The following is a 22638-nucleotide window of genomic DNA, read 5'->3' on the forward strand; positions in this document are numbered from 1 at the left end:
CTTGGCTGCTTGTATATCATCTTATGACTTAAAAATACTGATGATTTGCTATAGAAAAGTACTGGGGCAGGGCACAGTCACCAACTGTCACCACTCAACTGTCACCACTCAAATAAATCATGGTATCTTAGTTTCTGCTAAAATAATTCCACATCTGTGTGTATTAACCCAGTATAATCCTATTCTCATCCTTGTGTTCTAGACTTTAATTTTCTCTATAGACTGTTTAGATTTTAAAATATTAGATAAAGGATTTTGCTCAGAAAGAGGCAGATTAGCTTATAATTGGATGCATTTATTTCCTTTCAAAGTTACTTATAGAACTCTTTATGCTTTCTGCAGTAAGCAATCTAATAAAAAAGTAACTATTTATGTCACAGTGAATATGAAGATAACAACTGAAGTATGATCCATCGAAAACTGGAAATCATCCATACAGAGTACTGATATAGATATGTAGAAAATACAGAACTATAAAAATCCTAATAAACTTTGTATATCTACACAATCCCCTTTCCTCCCATCTTCAAACTAAGCATTCGCTCCTGTTTGATTTGTGACATTCCTTACTAGAAAGTCTTTCTGTATGCCTCTCAAATCACTCAAACATGTATACTGCTATTAAAAGAAAGGATCCATTTCATGATAATTTAAAGCTTTGAAGGAAATCATTTAAAATATGCCAAGATCCAGTGGAAATATGCAATTTTATTCCTGACAGATACTTTTCTTTAAAATTTTAAGCCATTTGATAAATGATCAGTCCTTCAGTGTCTTACCATATTTCAAACGTACAAAATGCTGGCTAGAAATGAAGTATTTGTCATAACCTTTCTCATCTTTGAAATAAAACTTTGGTTCAGGGTCCTCAACATATTGTGCTGACAGCAGACAGCATCTATCTTTGAGGACAGGCAATTCCTAATGCACTTAGAGAAAAGCAGCCACATACCTTTTTGGTTGTGCTAAATTCATAGACAACTTCTTTTTCTTGATCTCTCATGACGGGCTTTTTGGAGATGTTTCCCACATATACATGACTACGGATGACAGGCAACAAATCGAAAGAAAACTCTGCAATTTTCTTCAGTGCATTAGCTATGGCTTTATCGTGTGACTCCACGGTTTCTTGGGGGTTTAAAGGCAAGTGTGAAGCTGCCTTGGTGGCTGGACTAGAACAAGTTCTTTCCTCATCTGTTGTTACAACTTCGGCTGGAGAGAGGGTCCTTCTGAGGCTCCCAGGGGGTCGTTCTGCAGTGGCCCCCCGGGCTCCTGGTTCCGGGGACCCACCATCCAGGCGTAATCTCTTAGCACTCCGCAGTGTCGATGCTAACAACGTTCTTTTCCCACCTGAATCCTGATGAGTCCCCAGATCTCTTGATTTCTCTTGGTTAGAGTCACCACCGGTGCTGCTCCCTGCTTTGACAAAAGCGGTAGAGGCTGATGTGAGAGCTTTGAACCCTTTCATAGCACTGACGGGACCTGGTAAATTCTTGCAGTCAGCAGACGGGCCTCGAGTGAGCTGAATGTTCCCTTTGAGGATGTTGAGGGTCCGGGCCCGGGCAGATAACTCTGGGTACATGGTGTCAAGGATTTTAACGGAATTCTCCTGTGGCCCTCCGGCAGCAGCATGGCCGGATGCACACGGTGGGAGTCTGCCAGGCACCGGGAGTGCGTGCTTTGGTGTGGCCGCACAGAACTGCAGCGGAGATGACACTATCCTGTCGCCGGCTGACACCACAGACGGAGATGGGGAAGATCCCGGCGGAGAGGCGCATCTGGGATCTTCGGGCCACGGGGATAGGGCAGGAGGCACCGGGATTTCGCTCAAGGGAGAAATCTGGCCGGGAGAGGTTGGTGAGGAAGGACTAGAACTCGATACAAGCGGAGAAAGTGGCTGTGAAGTCCTTGGAGGCGTAGCTATCAGAGGAGCAAGCAGGGGAGGCAAAGGAGGCCCTACTTCCTGCCGTATTTTACTCAGAGTGTCAGGAGAACAATCTGTAGGAGTAGATGTATCAGCATTTGCCAAAATGGTTTGAGTCTGACTTCTTTGAGCTTTTACACTACCTTTTTCCCCTGAAAATGACTGAGAAATTTCACTCTGATGAGTTTCAGCCTTGCTTGATAATGAAGTCTTTACTGATTTGCTTGCTTGATCTTTGTTAGAAATCTTTGATCGACTCTTATTTTTGCCAGATGTCTCTAGTTTCGAGTTATAATATGTGTGATCAGATGCAACAGTCTGAGCCTCAAAGTCTTGATCATATATTTTAGAACTAATCCGTACACTAGGCTTAACAGGTCTATTCCGCAAACGACTTTTATCAAAGTTGGTGCTCTGACCACTGCTTGAAACATCCTCTTGGGGACATGAAAGGTTACTGCCACATGCAGGTTCCTGAAATGGAGGGCCAGTGTGACTGGTCCCTGGGGACTTCTCAGCAAAAGTCACTGGGATGCAAACAGCTTCCAGCTCTCCTTGGTCCTGAGAAACAGGCATGTCTCCAGAAGTGTCAAACAGTGTAACCTGGTCCACATGTGGCAAGACGGCTATGCCACTGATGATTGTCCAGTTGTCCCCCTTTTCAATGACCAGATTCTGACCCTTATTTATAAGTACATTTATAACTTCTGAGGTCACTGTCGAGATCTGACACTGAAATGTCGTTTCAGCCTCGGAGCACAAACTTTGCTCTGTCCTTGGTTCTGCTATGGAGTCAGAGCATAGGACTGCCAGTTCCACTGGTTTTTCCAGGCCCTCTTCCCCACTTGTCTGCCTGTTTGCATCTGAATTCTCCTCTGGCCTGCTCAGAATGTCTTCACTAGGCCTACCACTAATGGCAGAGCTGCAGCTCGTGTCCAAGTCAGTGGGCAGTGGGGCTGGTTCTGAAGAGTGTGATGGGGAGCCAGTCGCTTCCTGAGATGAAACTTTTTCTTCTACATTTTCAGTTGCCATGTTGTTTTGTATATCTAAGAGCAGTAAGTTGCCAGTATCTTTACCACTGCAATCTTCATGACTTGTCTGCAGTTCTTGCCCAATCTTGCTGAGAACCTCAGACAGTGTTTCCAAAGAAGACTGAGTAAGCTGACTTGCGTTTTTTAAAGAACAATTTTCTTCTTCTGATTCAATCCACTCTTCGGAGATTCCAAGTGTTTCCTCTTCACAGGGCTGCTTCCTGTATTTATCTCCTGATATTTCACTCTGCTTTAATTCTTTGTTCATTTCTTTATTTAGGGTTCCTTTACTAGAACATTCTGAAACAGAGTCCCCTGAACTGTAATCCCCTAACTGACAACTCTCAAGAAACATAACCACCTCTGATGTAGACAGCCTGTCTAGCTCAGAAAAAGTACTTATATTAAAATCTTGCAGAGCTGAGGTCAAATAAGCTAGCTCTAAGGAAGGCTTCGTCTCAGCCGCTCCGGCATCTGCATCTCCTGAGTCCTTCTGCGAGTCGGCAGCAGTGCCACTATGCTGTTCACAGCCCACCACGGCTTCAGGCTCATGCTCACCCTCACTGCAGCTAAATGCCTCACTCTCTACCTCAGTGTCCTCATCTCCTCCCTCCCGAATACCTGTGTAGCAATGCAAAGTACCAGGAAGGCTACTTTGGGAGACATCCTGTGTCTCTCCATCTTTTCTGCAAAACGCTGAAGAAAAAGCAGTGCCTGTGGTGGTAAACCATTCCGGAAAAGTACCACCAGTTTTAGACGTCAATTTCTGAAGCTCATCAGCATCTTGCGGTGTGCTAGGAGAGTCACTTGCGAAAGCCAGAGACTCGCCATGAGGAGAGTCGCTTGTGACGGCCAGAGCCTCACCATGAGGAGAGTCGCTTGTGACGGCCAGAGTCTCGCCATGAGGAGAGTCGCTTGCAACAGCCAGAGCCTCACGAGGAGAGTCGCTTGTGACAGCCAGAGTCTCGCCTCGAGGAGAGTCACCTGCAACAGCCAGAGTTTTGCCACTGGATGCCCCTGGGTCTCCACAGGGGGTCTCCTCAACAGGCACACTGCCAGGCGTTGTCACTTGCGTGGCTGGGAGCTGCTCACTGCCACCCACCCCACTCGAGTCTGTGTCCACAGCATGCAGAAGCTGCCTTTGCTTCTGCACCTCACTCTGCACTGCCGCTTCCCCTGCCATGTCTTGGTTTTGGAGGAGGATGTTTTCAGAAGAGAAAGACAACCTGTCATTTGTGGAACAGTCGGAATATTCTACTAGGGAAGAACCACCTGGGGAACAGAGATCTAATTTTCTCCTGGAGGAGGAAATTCCTGGTGAAGGGCTTTTCACAGCAGCCACCTCCTTGGTATCTTGTGTTGTATCCTCTTTGACTCCATATTGTGTGACAGAGGACACCTGATCAGTTCCATTATTGCTGTTTTCTGTTACTAAGGCAGGCTCATTCCCATGTGGTCTCAAGTGCTCCAATGAAGCACTCTTAATCTTTTCAGGTCTTGCCTGCTTTGTGATAACTGATACTTGATTAGGCAATAATGAAGCAGTCTTAAATTCTACAGGATTGTTATCTTCTCTGGGAGAACCGAGTTTGGGTGTTGATCCTCTATTCTGGAGGGATGGTGTTGGCTTTTGTAACTGGTTATTAGTCTTTTGCTCATGTTCTGATTTAGATCTCGGACGTTCTTCACTTCTGTGTAATAAATCACTATGATGCCAAGAAGTGCTTTTAACAAAATCCAAGCTCTTGCTCAAGCCAGCCTGAGAACCTGCCACTGATGTGAATCCTGGCTTACATAGTGGCAGCTTAGCTCTTGAATCTTGGCTTTCACATTGTCTATCTTTTGTAGCTTTCATAAATACTGACTGAGAAAGTGAATGGATTTTGGTCATGCTTTTTACAACTTTTGAATGTGCTATCTCACTGCTCCTCTGGTCATTAAAATTAGATGCGCCCAATTCGGGGCTCAGAGCACGTGAACTATTCTCCAGGTTGCGTCCTCCCATTGGACACTCTGGTGGTTCAGACTGCAGGTGTAACGTGCCTAAAGTTTTTGTTTGTAATTTTTGTTCTGAATGATGCAGCTCAGTAGAGAATACTTTTGTTGGAATATTTCTGTCATCACCATATTCTATCCCAGAAGACTGAGGAGTACTGCAAACAGACAACGTGACCAAAGTAGAAGAGGATGAAAAACTGGTTTCCACATCCATTGCATCCCCTGCATCATCTTCCGATTCAGGTGACTCTCCTAAAATGAACCCTTGCAAATCTTCTTTTTCCTTTTCCATTTCTTTAGAGAGTCTCTGAAAATGATCAGAAACTGTTATACAATCTGATTCAGAAGTGATTTCATTAGTTAGTGTCCACGTAGTCAACTCTGATTTGGGTGATCCTATCATTTTGGGCAATAGGCTTTTTTCTCCAGATTTGATGACTTCACTTAACGGCCTCTTGCCAAGTGGAGTACATACCAACTCTGCCTTTCCAGTGGCAGCTCCCTTCTCCTGTGTGGGGCGGCCAGACGATTTCCCAATGCACAGACTTGGTGAGCATTGATGAAGTATTTCCTCAGTTTGCACTGACTTATCCATCTCCCTAACCTCGGTTTGTCTTTTTGCAGCATGTAAAATGTCTCTCTTTCTGTCACTCATGAATTGAGAGGACACTGTCCAGTGTTTTTCACCAGCTAAAGAATATGTGGCTGAAGGCTCTCTCAGAGTGGCTGTGAAAGTCCCAAATCCAACGGTTGTCACTGTGTTTCCCCCCAGTGTATTCAGAGTCTGGCGAGCTTCGTGTGATTTGGGCCTTTCCTCTCGTGCGTCACTTCCTTTGCTTTTTCCTAATGAGCCAAAATAATTCTGGGATGCAGTCATATCATCTTCTGAAACGGACTCAGCAGAATTTCTAGGCTGGGCTGAGTCATTATCACTGGAATCTATGCACTCTCCAAAGTAGTTTTCCTGAAAAAAACACAAATTATACTAGTCAAACACTAACCTGACAGACTAAACAGGACTATCAATTAAATGCATTAAAATATATACTAGTCAAACACTAGGTCAACAGACTAAACATGACTACAAATTAAACGTGCTTTAAAAAAAAGTACAAGCTTTCTGAAGACTCTATCCAGACTCTAGACTCTCTGTTGGTGGCCAGGGAGCTCCATTTCTGCTGCAACACTGCTTCATCCCCTCCTCAAAGCTGCTCAGGCCTTCCCAGAGGTTGCCCTTCTGACCCCCAGTAACAGACACAGTTCGCAAGCCACGCCCCACTTCACACAGGGCTGAGGTTATATTTGTCTCTTAACTTCCACACTCTTACTTCCCTATCTTCAAGTAACAAAGATATTCGGCCTCTGGCTACACAGCCCTCTACTTTCCCTGCCTCCCACTCATCAGACGCGTGCCATCGTTACAAGGGTGTCTTGTGGATGTCTTCTGCCACGTCTCCCCTCACATCCTCACATCAGTGCTATCTCCTGGCTGTTGTCTTCATCCACATCTGTGCCACTTTACACAGCTCTCCCTCCCAGTCCCTGTTCTTCAACCATCTCTGCCCTAGAAACCCTCTCTGATCCCCAACGAGGCCCTGCCTACTGAGTCAGCTGCCTCTAGGATGGGGCCACTGGGACAGCGCTAACAGCAGAAGCATCTTGCCTCTGCATGAGTACGGGGCAGGCTGATGAAGATTAAAAACTGACAACTTACACGCGCTCCCACGGAGAGAATTCTTTCCTCTCCTCAACTCCAAAACATCATTATGTCCTGCTTTCCTCTACTCTCCTGACACAGTTTTCAATCTCCTTTACTCACTCCTCTTCTTTGACTTCTCACTTACGTGGGGACAGTCCCCAGGATTCCACCTGGGACTCCGTATCTTCTTCTCCTCCTACACCGTGTTACTGGTGACATCAGAGTTATCTGGCTTCTGCTGCAGGAGTGTGGCCCCACACAGCACACCCTAGGATCTACACCGCTGTGAACAGTCCCTCATTCACGCCTGAAACTCAGTGTGGGCCCCTATCTTCAGAAGCACTTTGCACCCCCACCCTGCCCTGGCTTCCATTCAGGACCGAGCTTCATTTCTCTGTCCTTCCCAGCACTGCTGGGCTCACACAGCATTGCAGTCATCTGCTCCCTTGCCAGTCCACCTCCACACAACAGACCTGACCCAGAGGCAAGTGCATCTTCCACCATCTCCACATTCCCGGGACCCGGCCTAACGGAAAAAAGGGACCCCAAGGAGCAAAACACTCATCTGTCCCTTAAGGCAAAGAGTATACCCATCTACTTCATCAAGACTACCTTCCTAAGAAACTACTATAAACCATTTGGCAAACAAAAGAAAAGACACGAATTCGTCGAAGGTAAAGTCAGAGAACGCAGCTGCATGAGGTTAACGGGCATGCAGGCTATATATATGGATTTCTAGATCACTGTAAAGCTCCATGCACACACAAACACATAACTATTTCTTTAAACTTCTGGTCCTTCTTCTGTCTCCAGTGCCCTCACCCCCTCTGGTGTCATCACCTCACCTGGGTTCCTTGCCTTCTTCACTTGAACCTGTCTGTTATGTGCCAGGCACCGGGATAAAAACAAACAATTAAGACACAGTCTCCCTACAAGAAACTTGTAATCTGGTTGTGGATAAAGACTAATAGGAACGCATGACACAAAGTGCAGCCATTCATACTGTATGTGTTCATCCAAAGGGTACTGGCTTGCCTTTTAAAATTCTCATGAGGCCCCCTAACAAAATTGGCTAAAATGAAAATATTCCCCGAAATACCCATAATATCCTTTGATAGTCAATGACCGAATAGACAAAGTACCCACTTGGTAATTCAAACTCAGAGTGCAAAACTCACAGGCTCAAGTGAAGAAGGCAAGGAACCCAGGTGAGGTGATGACGCCAGAGGGGGTGAGGGCACTGGAGACAGAAGAGGGGGCGGACGTTTGAAGAAGTCAATTGCAGCTTGCAGATCATCATCTAAAAAATGATCATGGTCAGAAAAGCCAGTGCTGTCGCTGTCACTGTGACCTGGCATTAAAACCTCAGGATTCCCATCCTCATTAAAAAGACGGTCAGTTCTATAATGTAGTCTGCCAGGCCTCTCTTTTTCCACATTTTTACATGAGGAAAAATCTCCCTGTATCTCCATGGACAGTTTTGTGAAGCATGTCTGTACATCTGAAGTCCCGAGAGGACTGCCTTGCGCTGGAGGTAGCATGTCATCTTCCCCAGGAGCTCTGGATTCGGTGATTTCTTTGACAGGTGTTTCTGTGGAGAAAGAAAGGTAGACATCAAATATTTCCAATATCAAGAAAACTTTTAAAAAAAACTTACTGAAACAGTTCAAAATGCTTGCAATATTGATGAAGTCTAAGTGGAAATTTTTTTTTAAAGGCAACCAATCACTTTCTCAACATGATCCTAGAAGAACTGAGTATGCTTCTTAAGTATGCCACTTTTCTTGCAGTAAAAAAAGTGAGATGGACAGGGAGGTGAATGAATGAAAGAGACAAGCCACCAGCACACCAGCAGCATGATGCAGAGGGGAAAGGCAACGGATGCAGTGAAAGGGGCCCTCCTAACTCACCCATTCTCTTGGTACACCTTGCCACGCAACCAGAATCTGGCAGAACTTTGTTGATAGGGACACTATTTTCTTTGCCCAAAAAGTGATCTGAAATCAACTGCTATCAAGCCTGCCTATGGTCAATGTCTACACAGTGTCCTGAAAGACCTAAGGAGATCACATGAGTGCTTAGCATGATAATTCAACAGAAGAGTTCCCATAAAAAGTCAATCCTTTTGTGTCTTGATATTGGTGAACTTCAGCAGTACTAATTATTAGCAAAAGTACATGGGTCCATACCACTTGTTATAATTGAAAGTTTTACAGAGGATCCAAGACTCCTTGGAGAAGCAGTGGATTATAGGCTGGGGAGGGAAAATCTAAGTAGAGACTAAAACATCTTGCAGTAGCAGAAAGTAAAAACTCAGAAAAGGATGGGTATGTATAAAGGGCCCAAGAGCCAACCTAAAGACGTGCCCACTAAAGCCAGAGCAATTTAAGCAATAAATAATGACAGCACTGAATTACAATGTACAGAATAAAATAAGATCTATGAGACTTTACTAGTGTAAATGAATAAGTTAATAAATAAATGATGGAGAAGGAATGGCTCTTCCTTACAGAAGAATTGCAATTAAAAAATTGCAGAAAGAATGAGATAAATAAAAAACTTCTTTCTGGCAAACACCAAAGCAGTAACTGTAGTAAGCAAGATCAATTGATGGATGCTAAAATCAGTGGTGAAAACTGTAGAGAAATAGAAAACTTGTATAATGTCAAAGAATCTTTCTAATTAACGTTAATTAGGCAAGGAAAAAAAAAACCCAGCAACCTTACAATAGAGAAGTCTGCAGACACCACTTTAAACAAGTGATCGAGATTACCATCCTCAGTGATAGCACGGACCCACATCACCTACCCCAAGGGAAACACCCTCACATAGTGTTCTCGCCAGAAGCACTCAAACTCAATCCTATACGAAAACGTCAGACAAGTCAAAATGATAGGCTTTCCACAAAAGAAACACTCTCCCCAGGTGTCAGCAACATGAGAGACAAGGAAAAATAGAGGAACTGCCACACTTAAGGAGAGGAAAGCAAGGTAACGACTAGAGCAACGTGGGGTCCCAACAGGGTCCTGAAATGGAAAGACTTTAGTGAAACTGGCGAAATTCACAATTCAGTTAATAGGATTGTGCCAAATGTTCTGGGTTTGATCACTGATAATAAAAAAATGTTAAAATTCAGGAAATCTGTGCAAGGGGTCCAAGGAAATTTTCTGAACTATGAACGTAATAGACTTATCTCTCTCAAGTATGTTTTTAAATAAAAGCATCAGATTATAAAATGAAGGGCAGCCTTTTAATAACATCTTAACAATATAAAGTGTTTAAAATAGACCTGACTGACAAAGAAGATGAAAAGAATTCGCAGGTTGCTTCTGCCTGAAGACAGACACGTAAGCTCTAAACAAAAGCAACTTATTTGAGAGTTGCAGGCACCACCTGGTTCCTACTGATGCTGTCATTCATAAGAAAACTGAGGAAAACATCTACTTAAAAGAACCCCATAAAATATGCCCCCTACACTGGACAACTACTGAATCCAAAACAAATAAGAATCAGTAACTTGCCCATTAGCATTTATTGCAAAGAAACTTTATCTTCAGAAACCTGAGAGGAAAATTAGGTGCATAAGTTTCTACAGATTTAGATTCTCAAAGTCCTACAAATTCACAGCAGCTAATCATAAGAAATTAGTAAAAAAACAAAGTTAAGGAAGAAGCAGATTCACTTTATACGAGACAGCTGTCTTCTCCCCTTCCTCTTAGAATGACTAATGACGATTTCCAAATCCTAAGTCAACTGTAATGGAGAACACAGTAGAACACCTCCAGGACACCCGACTGCAAATCAGGATGTTCAACCCAAGGAACTGTCAAATTATGTAAAAGTGAATTCAGCTAAACTGCTGATGGAATCACCAGACTCACAAAATGATTCATAAAAAAAAACCACCTCCCTCAAGTCTTGCATATATACCTGCCATTGATGCCCTGCTCCTTGTCCTTCCAGTTTCTCTCAATGTTCTCTGATAAAAGCTAAATGCACTTAGTGAGATTAGAAGTCACACTGAGGAGAAATGAGTTTTGTAGAACTAAAAGCATCCACTCATTCCAGCTTATTTCATTCCTTTAATGTCAGAATCAGGATGTATTAAAAACTGAAGGCTAGCCGGGTTCGGTGGCTCAGCCTGTAATCCCAAACTTTGGGAGGCTGAGGTGAGTGGATTGCCTGAGTCCGCAGGTTCGAGACCCACCTGGGTAACTTGGCGAGACCTCATCTCTACAATAAATCAAAAAAATTAGCCAGGTGTGGTAGTAAGTGCCTGTAGTTCCAGCTACTTTGAAGGCTGAGGCGGAAGGATTGCTGGAGCCCAGCAGGTCGAGGCTACAGTGGCCAGGAGCGGCCACTGCACTCCAGTATGGGTGACAGAGTGAGACACCATCTCAAAAATAAATAAATAAATAAAATAAAATAAAATAAACCAAAGGCTGCAATGCCTATGGCAAACATCTCTACCTTTTCATATGAAATGAATTTCTGTAAACTTTTCTCACCTGGGACACATCTGCTGCCCTCACCAGGGAGTCTATGTGTTGTATTGACACAGAGCCAGAGTTCCTTCAGAAGCAGTTTTACTTTTCCTGTGAAAAAGAGTAAAGCATTAAAGTCATGTCACTGGGCTCAACCTTTATAAGACCAAAACATGCCTCTGTAAAATCAGGACTTATTAGGAACTTAGAAAGCTAGGTAACATAAGTATCTTCCCCAAACTCAACCACTGCATAATTCAGTTAGTTATTGATGAAAAGGTTATCACCTCTTAATGTATGCATGTAACAAATGACTCTGGCCCATACATTTTCACCGGAGTGCTTTGAGACAGGGGAAGGAAACACTGTTATGATCAATACAATATAAGGAATTTGGGATCTATGCATTTTAGAGGAAATAGCAGAGAAGCAACCCTCAGTTATATGAGGTTTCAGAAAAAGCACCAGAGTTAACCATGCTGTGATTAATCTGGGGAGTATAAGGATTATAGAAAATCCACCAACAGACTTGTGTGAAATGGAGTGGGAGGCAAAATGTATGTGTGTATAAACATATGGAGAGGAACCGATCATCACACACACAAGCAAAAAAAGAAGAGGCACGTGTTTTTATAAGGAAAGTAAAACTTTTGGGATTTTTATACATTTTCAAAGGAGTATAAATTCCTAAATGATTAAGAATCACTAATTCAAGCTGAAAGGCCAAGGGGAGTTATAACTAAGACAGTCCTAATTAAATTAATATCACATTAAGAATATTATGCTGTGGTTTTAAAGCTTGTTTAGCATTGTTAAATATACAAATTCCAAAAAAAAAACTTTCCAAAGCAAAAAATATTCATGAAAATATAAACTTAATAGCTGTGGTGGAATATGCGTAAAAAGACAACCCATACTAATTAAAATTCAACTAGAAGTAGCTTAAGTATTATTAGTTATGTTTCAGGTCACCACCTCAAGGTTCTAGTACAGTTTCCTTGGACTTCAGCTTTTATATTAACCTTAAGCATTTATTGAAGTTAGTGAAATCCTTAATCCAGTTTCAATAGAGGCTAAAAAGACCAATATTTTAAACCAAAACATCTCCAGGAAATCACATATTTTGAAACAGGTTAGCCCTATTTAAGTTGGAAAACTGCATCACTCCAAAAAGCGAAATCCACAGAAAGAGGACCAGGATGCATGTAGAGGGCAGTTACAGGTCAATTTGAAAGGTTGGACATTTATTTCCACCTCTTCTGAGCCAAATCCACCTTCTGATATTCACTGTTGTGAGGCACATCCATTTCTGAGTTCCAAAATTCTGTGACCAAGTAGCTTATCTACATTGTGATTTAACCTACCCAAAAGCCTGCTTCCAAATACTGTAATCCCCTTTGCTTAAGTGACCTGACCAGGATCCCTGCTTATTACGTATACCCAAAGCAGCAAACAAGGAACCTTAAAAAAAAAGAAAAAAAGTTACTTTTCCATTCCATATGGAGGCTATTAACCAGAGCTATGCCTATTCTAATCGAGCACTCATGACTTTTAATCTAACCAAAAAAACGAAATAAAACCTATCAAGTCCCAACAAGCAGGAAAAAAAATTCTTCAGTGTAGTTTCATACTTAGTTGTGATAACACAGCCTTAAATTGAACTGTACACCCTTCCCTAATCCCTTAAAATGCTTCCTTTATCAAACTCTGAGGCATTTATGAGTATTTCTGGACTTACATATTATTTAGAAGTTTCTTTTGTACTTCATTGCTTTGTCAGTTTCTCTACCACTGCCACACTTGGTTAATCACAACAGGTTTTAATATCTGCTAGGACATGATTCTTGCAGTTTCTCTCTTTTTCAAAATTTTATTACTCCAAACATGTATTCTTCTCGATAAACTTTCACCATGTTTGCCCTTTTCCACAGAAAACCTCAAGATTTTGAGTGAGACTGTATATAGTATTTATAAATGTATTTGGGGAAAGTTTATGCTCTCAGTCTTCTCCATTCAGGAGCATAATGCTGACATGTATAGAGGTCTTCATTAATGCTCTTCGGGGATGTTGTATAGCTTTACTCGTAGAGATACCACACTTATCTTAGGTCTTTTGCTGCTGATTCGGGTGTCAGCTGAGCATGCGTTGTTCTTATTTCAGTCCTTTTCTAACGGGTAAGTAACAGAACATTGTATACGTTCGCTGCATATGCCGTTGCTTGACCAAGCTCCTTTACTTCTAGTTCTGTTTCTAGCAAAGTCATCTGGATCTTCTACATTAGTCAGATCATTTAAAATAATGACAATTTTGATTTTTTCTTATTAGTATTTAGAGCTCCTACTCTTCTGTGTTTATTTTGCTACACTGGTTAGGGCCTCCAGTATATAAAGAACGGAAGTAACAAAAAGCATGCTTGTCTTCTTTGACAGTACTGCCTACAATTTTAATGCTTCAGCTTTTTCAAGTTAAAATTGTTTTTTCCATTACATCACCAAATTTCTTTTTTTAAATCAGGAATGGATGCTGAATTGAGATGATCATAACATTCTCTGAACCAGTTGTAGTATTCCTGAGATAAATCCATAAAGCATAATTTGTCTGTATACTAAATTATTCATGGATTTGATTCTTAAGATCTTCTTTAGCATTTTTGCAACCGTATTAGCAAGTGGCAAGAGTTGAGTCTTGAGGATATGGGCGCACATTATTCTTATTTGCTTCTAGTGCAGGGTTATGCTTGCCTAAGAGAATAAAATGGAAACATGCCTTATTTCCTAAGGTCTGAAACAAATAAAGATACTAGTTTTTCGCTAGAAGTCTTCACAGGACTCATGCATAAACCATCTGGAATTATTATGGTGCTAGATCTTAAAAATATTTTTAAAAATTTCTTCTGGGTTATTTTCTGTACAGGTTTGTCACGTTTTCCTAGAAAATGGTTCATTTCATCTACATTTTCAATCTGAATATGAACTCATAAATTAAGAAATTTCTCTACTCAGTCCTGATATTGTTTTCTTCTTTCTTTCTTGTTTTTTCCTCTGAGTTGGAGTCTCACTCTCATCTCCTAGGCTAGAGTGTAGTGGCATTATCATGATCACAGCTCACTACAGCCTCGATCCCTGGGCTCAGGCGATCCTTCTACTTTAGCCTCATGAGTAGCTGTGAATACAGGCACACACTACCATGCTGGGCTAATTTTTGATTTTTTTTTTTTTTTAAAGACAAGCTCTCATTGTGTTGCCTAGCCTGGTCTCGAATCCATAGACTCAAGCACGCCTTCCATCTAGGCCTCCCAAAGTGGTATAATTTTTTTTTTTTTGAGTTGGAGTTTCACTCTGTCACCTAGACTGGAGTGCAGCGGCCGCTCCTGGTCACCGCAGCCTCGACCTGCTGGGCTCCGGCGATACTTTCCGCCTCAGCCTTCCAAGTAGCTGGTACTACAGGCACGCACTACCATGTCCGGCTAATTTTTTAATTTATTGTAGAGATGAGGTCTCGCCAAGTTGCCCAGGCGGGTCTCGAACCTGCAGGCTCAGGCAATCCACTCACCTCAGTCTCCCAAAGTGCTGGGATTACAGGCTGAGCCACTGAGTCCGGCTAAGTGCTTTGATTAAAGGGGTGAGTAAACACGCCTGGCCTGGTATTGGGTTCCCCCCTTCTTTTCTTGACAACACTTGCCAAAGAGTTGTTGGTTTTACTAGCATTGCAAAGACCTAGCTATCAATTTTAATTGTCCTAAATCAATAGTTTTTTTTCCTATTTCATTAACTTATTTGCATCTTCATGAATTCTCTTCTTCAGTTAAACACTTCAGTCTCTGTATTTCTTGCTTTCTAAAACATTCACTTAAGGCCATAAAATAGTCCTTTCAATATCAAAGAAATAAGCTATATCTCAAAGGTCTTAATAAAAAATATCCTACTGTTTATTTCCAAAATAGTTTAGTATTTCACTTTTATTTTCTGTTACCCAAGAGAGGTTTGAGTTTGTATGAGTTTACTATTAGGTAAATTTTGTAGGTTTTCTTTATTCAGGGGGATTTTTATTAATATCTCAAATTGCATTTTTTTGTTGTTTATTTACTAGTCAACTTTTACATATGTTTGAAAACTATTTTAAAGAACTCCAGGTATGTGGTTTATAAAGAACTGTATGTAAATTATCAATCTCAGAATTGTGATTCCAGTTCCATCTCCTGTCTCTTTTTTCTCTATTTGTAAAAAAAAAGAAAAATACATGGAAGTCTCCCATGATTAAAACAGGCTTGGCTGGAAACTCTCCCCAGAAATTCCAAAATCTTTGCTTGACAGTTTTATGCTTTTAGTTCCCTAACAGTAGTATCTTCTTGGTGAACTGCACCTTTAACCAACCTTTTAATCTTGTAAATTCATCTTTTAGTTTGAATTACTTTTTTTCTTATATGACTGCTTTCATGTCAGCATTGCTCAGAGTTATCTTTCTCCTTTCCTCTGCATTCATCTTCAATCTGTCTGCTTCTTTTGCTTTTAGATATATTTCCTCTGAGCGTCTCAGAGGTGGAGACTGTACACCAAAGTCCTGCTCAACACTTGCTGGGCCCTAAAAATAGGAGTGTGTTTTCTGCTCAGGGAAGTTTCCTTCCAGCACTTCTTCATAACTTTTTTCCTTGTTGTTCTGTTCTTCCCTCTGAGAAGTTCTAATAGATGAACACTGAGACATCGGGCTCTCTCCTCCAATCCTTTCACTTTTTCTAATATTATTTTGTTCGTCTCTTTGCACCACGCTCTCAGAGATGCCGACAGTTTAATCTTTTGATTAGCTGAATGGACCTTTTATTTGTCCATCCAATATTTCCACCTTTCTACAGGGTCTATTGATGAAACTGCATTTTCAATTTTCAAGACGCCCAATTCAACAATGTCACAGCAGTAGCCTATAGACTTTCTCTAAGAACACGAATTCCACTTTCAGTATTTCTTCTCATTCATCATCTAAGATATTTCTCCAGTCTTCTTGCGTCTGGTGCCTTTCTTTCTTGTCATTGCTTTTTCTCAAGCTTAGATGATAGATTAGGCAGAACATCTCTGGTAGCCAGAGTATATTTCTTCAGCTTACATTTTTAGTTTATTCCTTTGGCAATCAACGCTTTCTCATTTCGTACACCTATAGGACTCTGCATGGGCGTGGGGAGCATGGTGAGTGGATACAGTCATGAGGGTTTACATGGAGCATGTAAACATCTCATATTCTAGGAAGAGGAGGGGCTATCTTTTTAAGTAGCCTTAGCTACCCAATTTTCTGATACCTATACCCACTCTGAGTAGCTCCCATGTCACAGCTAAAGCTTCAGAAAACTAAAATGGGGCCCTACTTTAGCGGCAAGGGCCAGAAACAGTTTTTGAAGCCAAAACGTTGGCACACTTTCCACCCTTTAGTCAATTACCTGGCAAATGCTAATGTCCTGCTCCTTCTCCCACTCCCTGCCATCTCTGATGTGGGTAAACTCCAGGCTTCTGCAATGAAAACTTGCTTTTTGAGAGCTGCTATTTTCTCTGTGATTGTGGGTTTCATCACCAACTGATATCACCTGCTGTACACCTTCCTAATTCACTTCCTCTATTGATGATAAGCTTTTTAATTATTCAGGACAGCGATTGTTTTATTTTTGCCATTTTTATTGGAATGTGAAATGAAGGAAAGGCAAAGTGACAATCAGGCAGCCTGTCGGTCAAGTGAAGCCAGCCTGATACTCTTTAGTGCCTAACTGGCACATCTTTTCCATAAGTCAAGTATTAAGGTAAAGTGTTAACAATACACTTAAGAACTAGATATTAAAACCATTACGCCTATCAGCAGACTCCAAAAGACTTCATTTATCTATCTGGAAAAAAGTAAAATATAAACAGACAACACCGCTGTCCTCATCATGACGGTAGATAAAAATAAAACGATTTCACTTGAAATAGTGACAAGTAACTTGAAAAAAATAAAACAGATTGTAGGGCTAGAGAGCAACTACACAAAGTGGGGGGAAGTGCTCTGCTTTGAGGAGTAAGGCCTAGGAAGAGCTGAACCCTAAAACAAATCTGTGCATCCTAAATGAGAAGACAAGTCAATTCCACAACTGGCTGCTGGGTGGAAAGCAGCATGCTGTCAAGCTTTCTGTTTCTCTCAGCAACACCTATCACTTCAAGTCTCAAATCTCATACCCAAGAGTGTGAAGAACAGAGTCAAAGCACAGGGAACTGACACATCAGGGATAGGTTAGTGACCAGTCAGTGTGCAGGCAACTGAAGATGAGAAGTGTAAAAGTCTTAGGCCATGGAAAACATGAACTTGTGCTCTGAATTAAATTTTAAAAATTAAGGAAAAAACGTAAAGATGACTTCCCAAGAGACACTATACACTTGCACACAATTTAAGTGTTTTAAATCATTTCCACTTGGAAGAAAAACAACACATTAAGTGAGATGAAAATACCATTATTTACTTTGTAAACATTTTAAATGCACCCCCCCCAAAACTTGTGGGATAGAAAAGAAATGCAAATTCATACTTTCCATTTATTTATCTGTTTGCTTTATTTTTTTGAGTTGGAGTCTCACTCTGACATCCAAGCTGAAGTGCAGTGGCATAATCACAGCTCACCATAGCCTCTATCTCCTGGGCTCCAGGAATCCTTCCACCTCAGTCTCCCAAGTAGGTGAGGCTACAGGAGAGTGCCACCACACCCAGCTATTTCTTTTCTTTGCAGAGACAAAGTCTCACTAAGTTGCCCAGGTTGGTTTCAAACTCCTAGCCTTAAGTGATCTTCCTGGTACAGCCTCCTAAAGTGTTGGAATTACAGGCATGAACCATTGCATCTGGCCCAATACTCTCCATTTTTAAAAGGAAAAACAAAAAAACACAAAAAAGGGAAGTTAAGTAGCCAAGGGTCAGACAGCAAATGGCAGTGTTAAAGTGAAAACTCCAATTTCTCACTTTCTAGTGCTATGCCTCCTCATCTCTATGTAAGACAATGCACTCAACAATGGAGGGTACATGTCCAAATTTGTAGTACCCTGGGCTATGACCATCACTTTACCTTTCCTTTTACCTTAGGGCCTTTCCTAAATTATTCTGTCTTCTGAAAATACACAATGGGACTTCTGACTCTTTCAATCACTGTATTATCTTATAAGACAAGAAAGTGATTATATATTTGGATGTAATGAAGACCCAAAATAATATGACTTCTAACATGAAACATCTACTAAACCCTCACATTTTCACAATTATATGAAAAGCAGCATGCAGCCTCCTAAATCATTTAAAAAGTAACATACAACATTAAAACCAAAGTTGCAATATACTCACTTTTATCGATGCTTCCATATGAATCACTTGAAATTTGTGTTCCAATATGTTTCAACTCTAAAAATATGGGAAAAAAGTAGTTTAAAAAATACTGCATGTCTAAACAGAACTTTTACGTAAGCATTAACTGAATACTCACCTTTCTCATTTTTCTGTTTAGAAAATTCGTCAAGTCTTTCCTGTGAAAAGAAAACACTAACAGTGTTTATGCTGAATAAGGAGTGTAGCCATTGTAGACCAAATGTAGAAGAGGTCCAACAGGTAAGTGTGACTGTTGGCCAGGTGGCCTCAAGCCTGGTTTCTACATTGAGCTGACAAACAAGAGACTCTATGGGAGCCCTGTAGCCAAAAGTTTAAGATATGTGTGCATTGCTTTTATCTAGTACCTGTGTCTTCTTAAATTCCTTTTCAAGTATTTTCTTTTCATTTCTCAGTTGCTTAAAGTCCTGAGTTTGCTTGACGGCAGCCTCTTTATATAAAAAGTGCAATGAAACAAGACAGAGAAAAATAATTTATTAACTTTACTACTATGGTTAATGAAACTTTGAAACAAATGTTATACAAAGTTACTGCTATTTCAGTATTTTATCAGTTAGGGATGGATGCAGAAACACTTTTTTAAACTGTCATTTATAAAACCACAGAATTGGCACAAGCCTTAAGAATCCTTTTCAAACCAGCACAGCAATCTCAAACCCTTCTAGTCAAGCAAGAATCGAAGGAATAAGAGGGAGATACCGTGGTATCCCTTGTTCTTCCCATTTCAGTAATCAGCAAACTTACAGTGTTAGCTTACAATTGTGATTTTGTCTCAGAATACAATTAGTACCATTGTCTTTTTTTGGTGGTGGGGAGGGGGCAGGCAATCTTCTAAATGCTCATTATAGATATGGTTATTTTTCACTAGAAAGCTCTTTAACAACTAACCATAAAACCCTAATACTTTTATTAGAGATCTACCTTTTATGTATTTTTATAGTTCTTTTGTGAACCTTCAGCAAATCATTCATTCTGGTTTTTGGTTCCAAAGCACTAAATAGTCCAGAAACACTACTAAGAATCTGACCAGTGCTGACTTCACACAAATATATTCATATGCAATTACTAAGTAAAGTAAAATCCCATAAAACACCTTAGCAACAATTCTCTCCTAATTCCTCTTACAAGCTTGAATATTTACCCAATCATCTTTATTTCAAATCATTTACTTTAAAAAAAAGTGTTGCGGCCGGGCTCGGTGGCTCAGCCTGTAATCCCGCGCCTTTGGGAGGCTGAGATGAGTAGATTGCCTGAGCCCGCAGGTTCGAGACCTGCCTGGGCAGCGAGACCTCATCTCTACAATAAATCAAAAAATCAGCCGGGTGTGGTAGCGCATGCCTGTAATTCCGGCTACTCGGAAGGCTGAGGCGGAAGGATCGCCGGAGCCCAGCAAGCGAGGCTGCGGTGGCCGGGAGCGGCCACTGCACTCCAGTCTGGGGGGACCGAGTGAGACTCCAACTCAAAAAAAAAAAAAAAAAAAAAAAAGTGTTGCATAAAAAATAAAGGCTACATTTTGCTTTACACAGATCTGTTCCAAAAGTACATCAGGTCTTTTAAAAACATTTCTTTAAATACAAGAGACACTTATCTTCACATACTAGCAAGAAAACCAATATAAAGAACACCACCACAATGTTGTACTTAGTACTGCCACACTGATAATGTACGTGCAACAAGCAAATCAGAGAAAAAATTGTTACCAAAATGTCTAGAGTTCAGGTCTAAAAATCTTGGCTAATTCCAGGTAAATCAATGACTAGAAATACTCTCTAGAAGCTCCTATACTATACGACCCGATACAACTAAATTCAAGTTCTTCCTTCCCACTCTAAATGAAAATAAGTCATGTCTGAAGCAGAGCACTAGCAGCAGGATGGGTCAGAAACCCACACCAGGTGACTGCAGCAGCAGCCCCGCAGGGATGACGGAAGGCCATATACAGGACAGACCTGGCAGTCCCCTTTTCTCTACCCAGTACTATGTCTGTGTCCCAGCAACACAACGAAGGGAGGAGAAAGCAAACGCAAATGGAAAGATCTTGAGTTTGATTCCTCCTGATTCCTGAGAGGGCTATTAGCTAAAATGTGAGGACTCAGATCTTATGAGACCCTTCTGCACTTTACCTACTCAGTGTAGGCTAGAAGTCCCTAAATAGAGGGTGAGGTGCAGGAGAGGATCAGGGACAAAACGCCTCAGGGTACACAAATTCATAGAAATATCCTAAGCGTGTGTTATAACTAGCTAAATGCACCAGTTTCTTGGTATTAAAACTAGTACCACTTTTAGTAACCGCTTATTGCATAAAGGAAAAAATGAGAAAGCAGCAGGAGATTCAACTTCTGAAAATCAAATCCTTTCATTTACTTGCTGTTTTTTATGGCAAAAGTATGGGCTGCTATGTGCAATAGCATTTCAGTGATCTGCCACATGCCATCTCTCTGTTACTGTCTGGAAATTGAGAGGAGTGCAGTATTCACAATTCTTCCAGTAGACCCTTCATGCAGCCATCCACGGATGCACCATCAGAAACCACAACTCAACCATGTGATGAAGGAGCACAGGCTCACAGTTACCAACGATTTTATGACCAATGATTGCATGAGCCAAGTAACAACAGTGCCAATTACCTTCCAGCTTCTTCACCTTAGCTTCTAGTTTCTTCTTCCTAATAATAAAATGTTACACATTAAATGACAAAAAAAAGTGTAACAGAAAAAACTACAATCTGATAATCTGTGGTACATATTTTTTCAATTACTAAAATCCGTATAACAAAGAAAATGTCAGTGACAACTAAAATCTGACGTCAACAACTGAAATTATCAGCAATTGTTCCGATGGTAGATTAAACCTAAGAGAGAATAATAAACCACTTAGTGTGTAATATCTTTACCTTGGATTTAAAAAATTCTGTCCTCCTCATCTGCAAAATACGATGTAGACCTAACCAGACTGACACAAGCATATCTGGGACCTTCCCTGAAAACATCATCTGTACGCCTAGTTGGTGTGTCCAGATGATCTCCAAGAGCCATTCCAGCATCTACTTAGTTAATGCTACTCTTCAGAAACATACATGAAATTTAGTGTCCACAGCACCACTTTATGTAAGTCAGTGGCTGTACAATTACACTTATTTTTGCTTTAAGATGGATTTCTGAGTGTCTGAAAAGGTAACTCTTTGAGTCACTGCTACATCCATCTACATTCAACTATTGTAGGTATAGCTGACATATTTGTTTTGTGAATGTGAATATAGTATGAACCTCAAAATCAACAGGATGCTTTTGAACATCCCTTTTTACTCATTGTAAAAAAAATTAAGTTCCACATGGTATCCGTTAAGGTGTTGGTGCAAAGAAAGGGGCAGCATCCATGTTTTTACATACACAGACACATGTGCATGGATGTATATACAGACACATAAACTTTTATGGAGTTCTTTGTGCAGGCCTTTAGTATATGCTGAGTTATTTAATCCTCCTTATAACCTGCAAATTTACAAACGTAGAAACCAGGGTTGAACAACTAGTTTAAGACCACACAGCTAATTATGATCTATAGATCCAAAGTCAGATAAAAAAAGAATGATTACTGACTTAAGAATGATCCATTTTCAAAGATAAAAACCCGATTTCTGCAGTTGTTTTAAAATTACTTACTGAGCATCACTTTTCAAGCATTCTTCTTTTACACGAGCATATTCCTGATGAGTATCCTGATACAATTTTAAAGAACTCTAAAAAGAAAGAAAAAAGTCACCGACCACTTTCATAACTTGTTTTGACCTTGATAAGATGGTAAGCTAAATTATCATCCTCTAACAGTGTGAAATTAACCAAATGAATAGATATATTAGGCAGAGAACCAAAGTACAATTCACTGAACATTTTTATACATGTAGTCAAATTGATGTAATATGACAAATAGTCCAATCAAACAAAGCTATAAAGTTTAAAACAATATATTAATTTTACAGCAATTCAAAATCTTTATTACTGATTTAAACATTAAATAGCTAACATTTGTCTCAACTAATTAAAATTCAATTATGACCTGAACATAATTTAGAACTTAATAAATATTAGCTATTAATCCAGTTACGGATAAATATAAAACAAATC

At 40.6% G+C, this 22638-nt stretch overlaps 1 protein-coding gene across 1 annotated transcript in view; it reads right to left on the reverse strand.

Moving 5' to 3' along the window:
• The window catches only part of ICE1 (interactor of little elongation complex ELL subunit 1), a 46404-nt gene that overhangs the window by 20659 nt on the left and 3107 nt on the right, over nt 1-22638 (reverse strand). Inside the window, exons 3-11 of the mRNA XM_021709833.1 lie at nt 22177-22253; nt 21142-21179; nt 18862-18944; nt 18615-18654; nt 18476-18532; nt 11161-11247; nt 7831-8243; nt 3947-5917; nt 953-3778 (exon numbers count right to left, since the gene is read on the reverse strand). Coding sequence (XP_021565508.1) covers nt 953-3778; nt 3947-5917; nt 7831-8243; nt 11161-11247; nt 18476-18532; nt 18615-18654; nt 18862-18944; nt 21142-21179; nt 22177-22253 — 5592 coding nt within the window. The remainder of the gene's footprint in view (nt 1-952; nt 3779-3946; nt 5918-7830; nt 8244-11160; nt 11248-18475; nt 18533-18614; nt 18655-18861; nt 18945-21141; nt 21180-22176; nt 22254-22638) is intronic.

This window comes from Carlito syrichta, unplaced genomic scaffold (genome assembly GCF_000164805.1).
Source record: "Carlito syrichta isolate Samal-C Ts95f unplaced genomic scaffold, Tarsius_syrichta-2.0.1 Scaffold287411, whole genome shotgun sequence".
In the NCBI taxonomy this organism is placed as follows: Eukaryota; Metazoa; Chordata; class Mammalia; order Primates; family Tarsiidae; genus Carlito; species Carlito syrichta.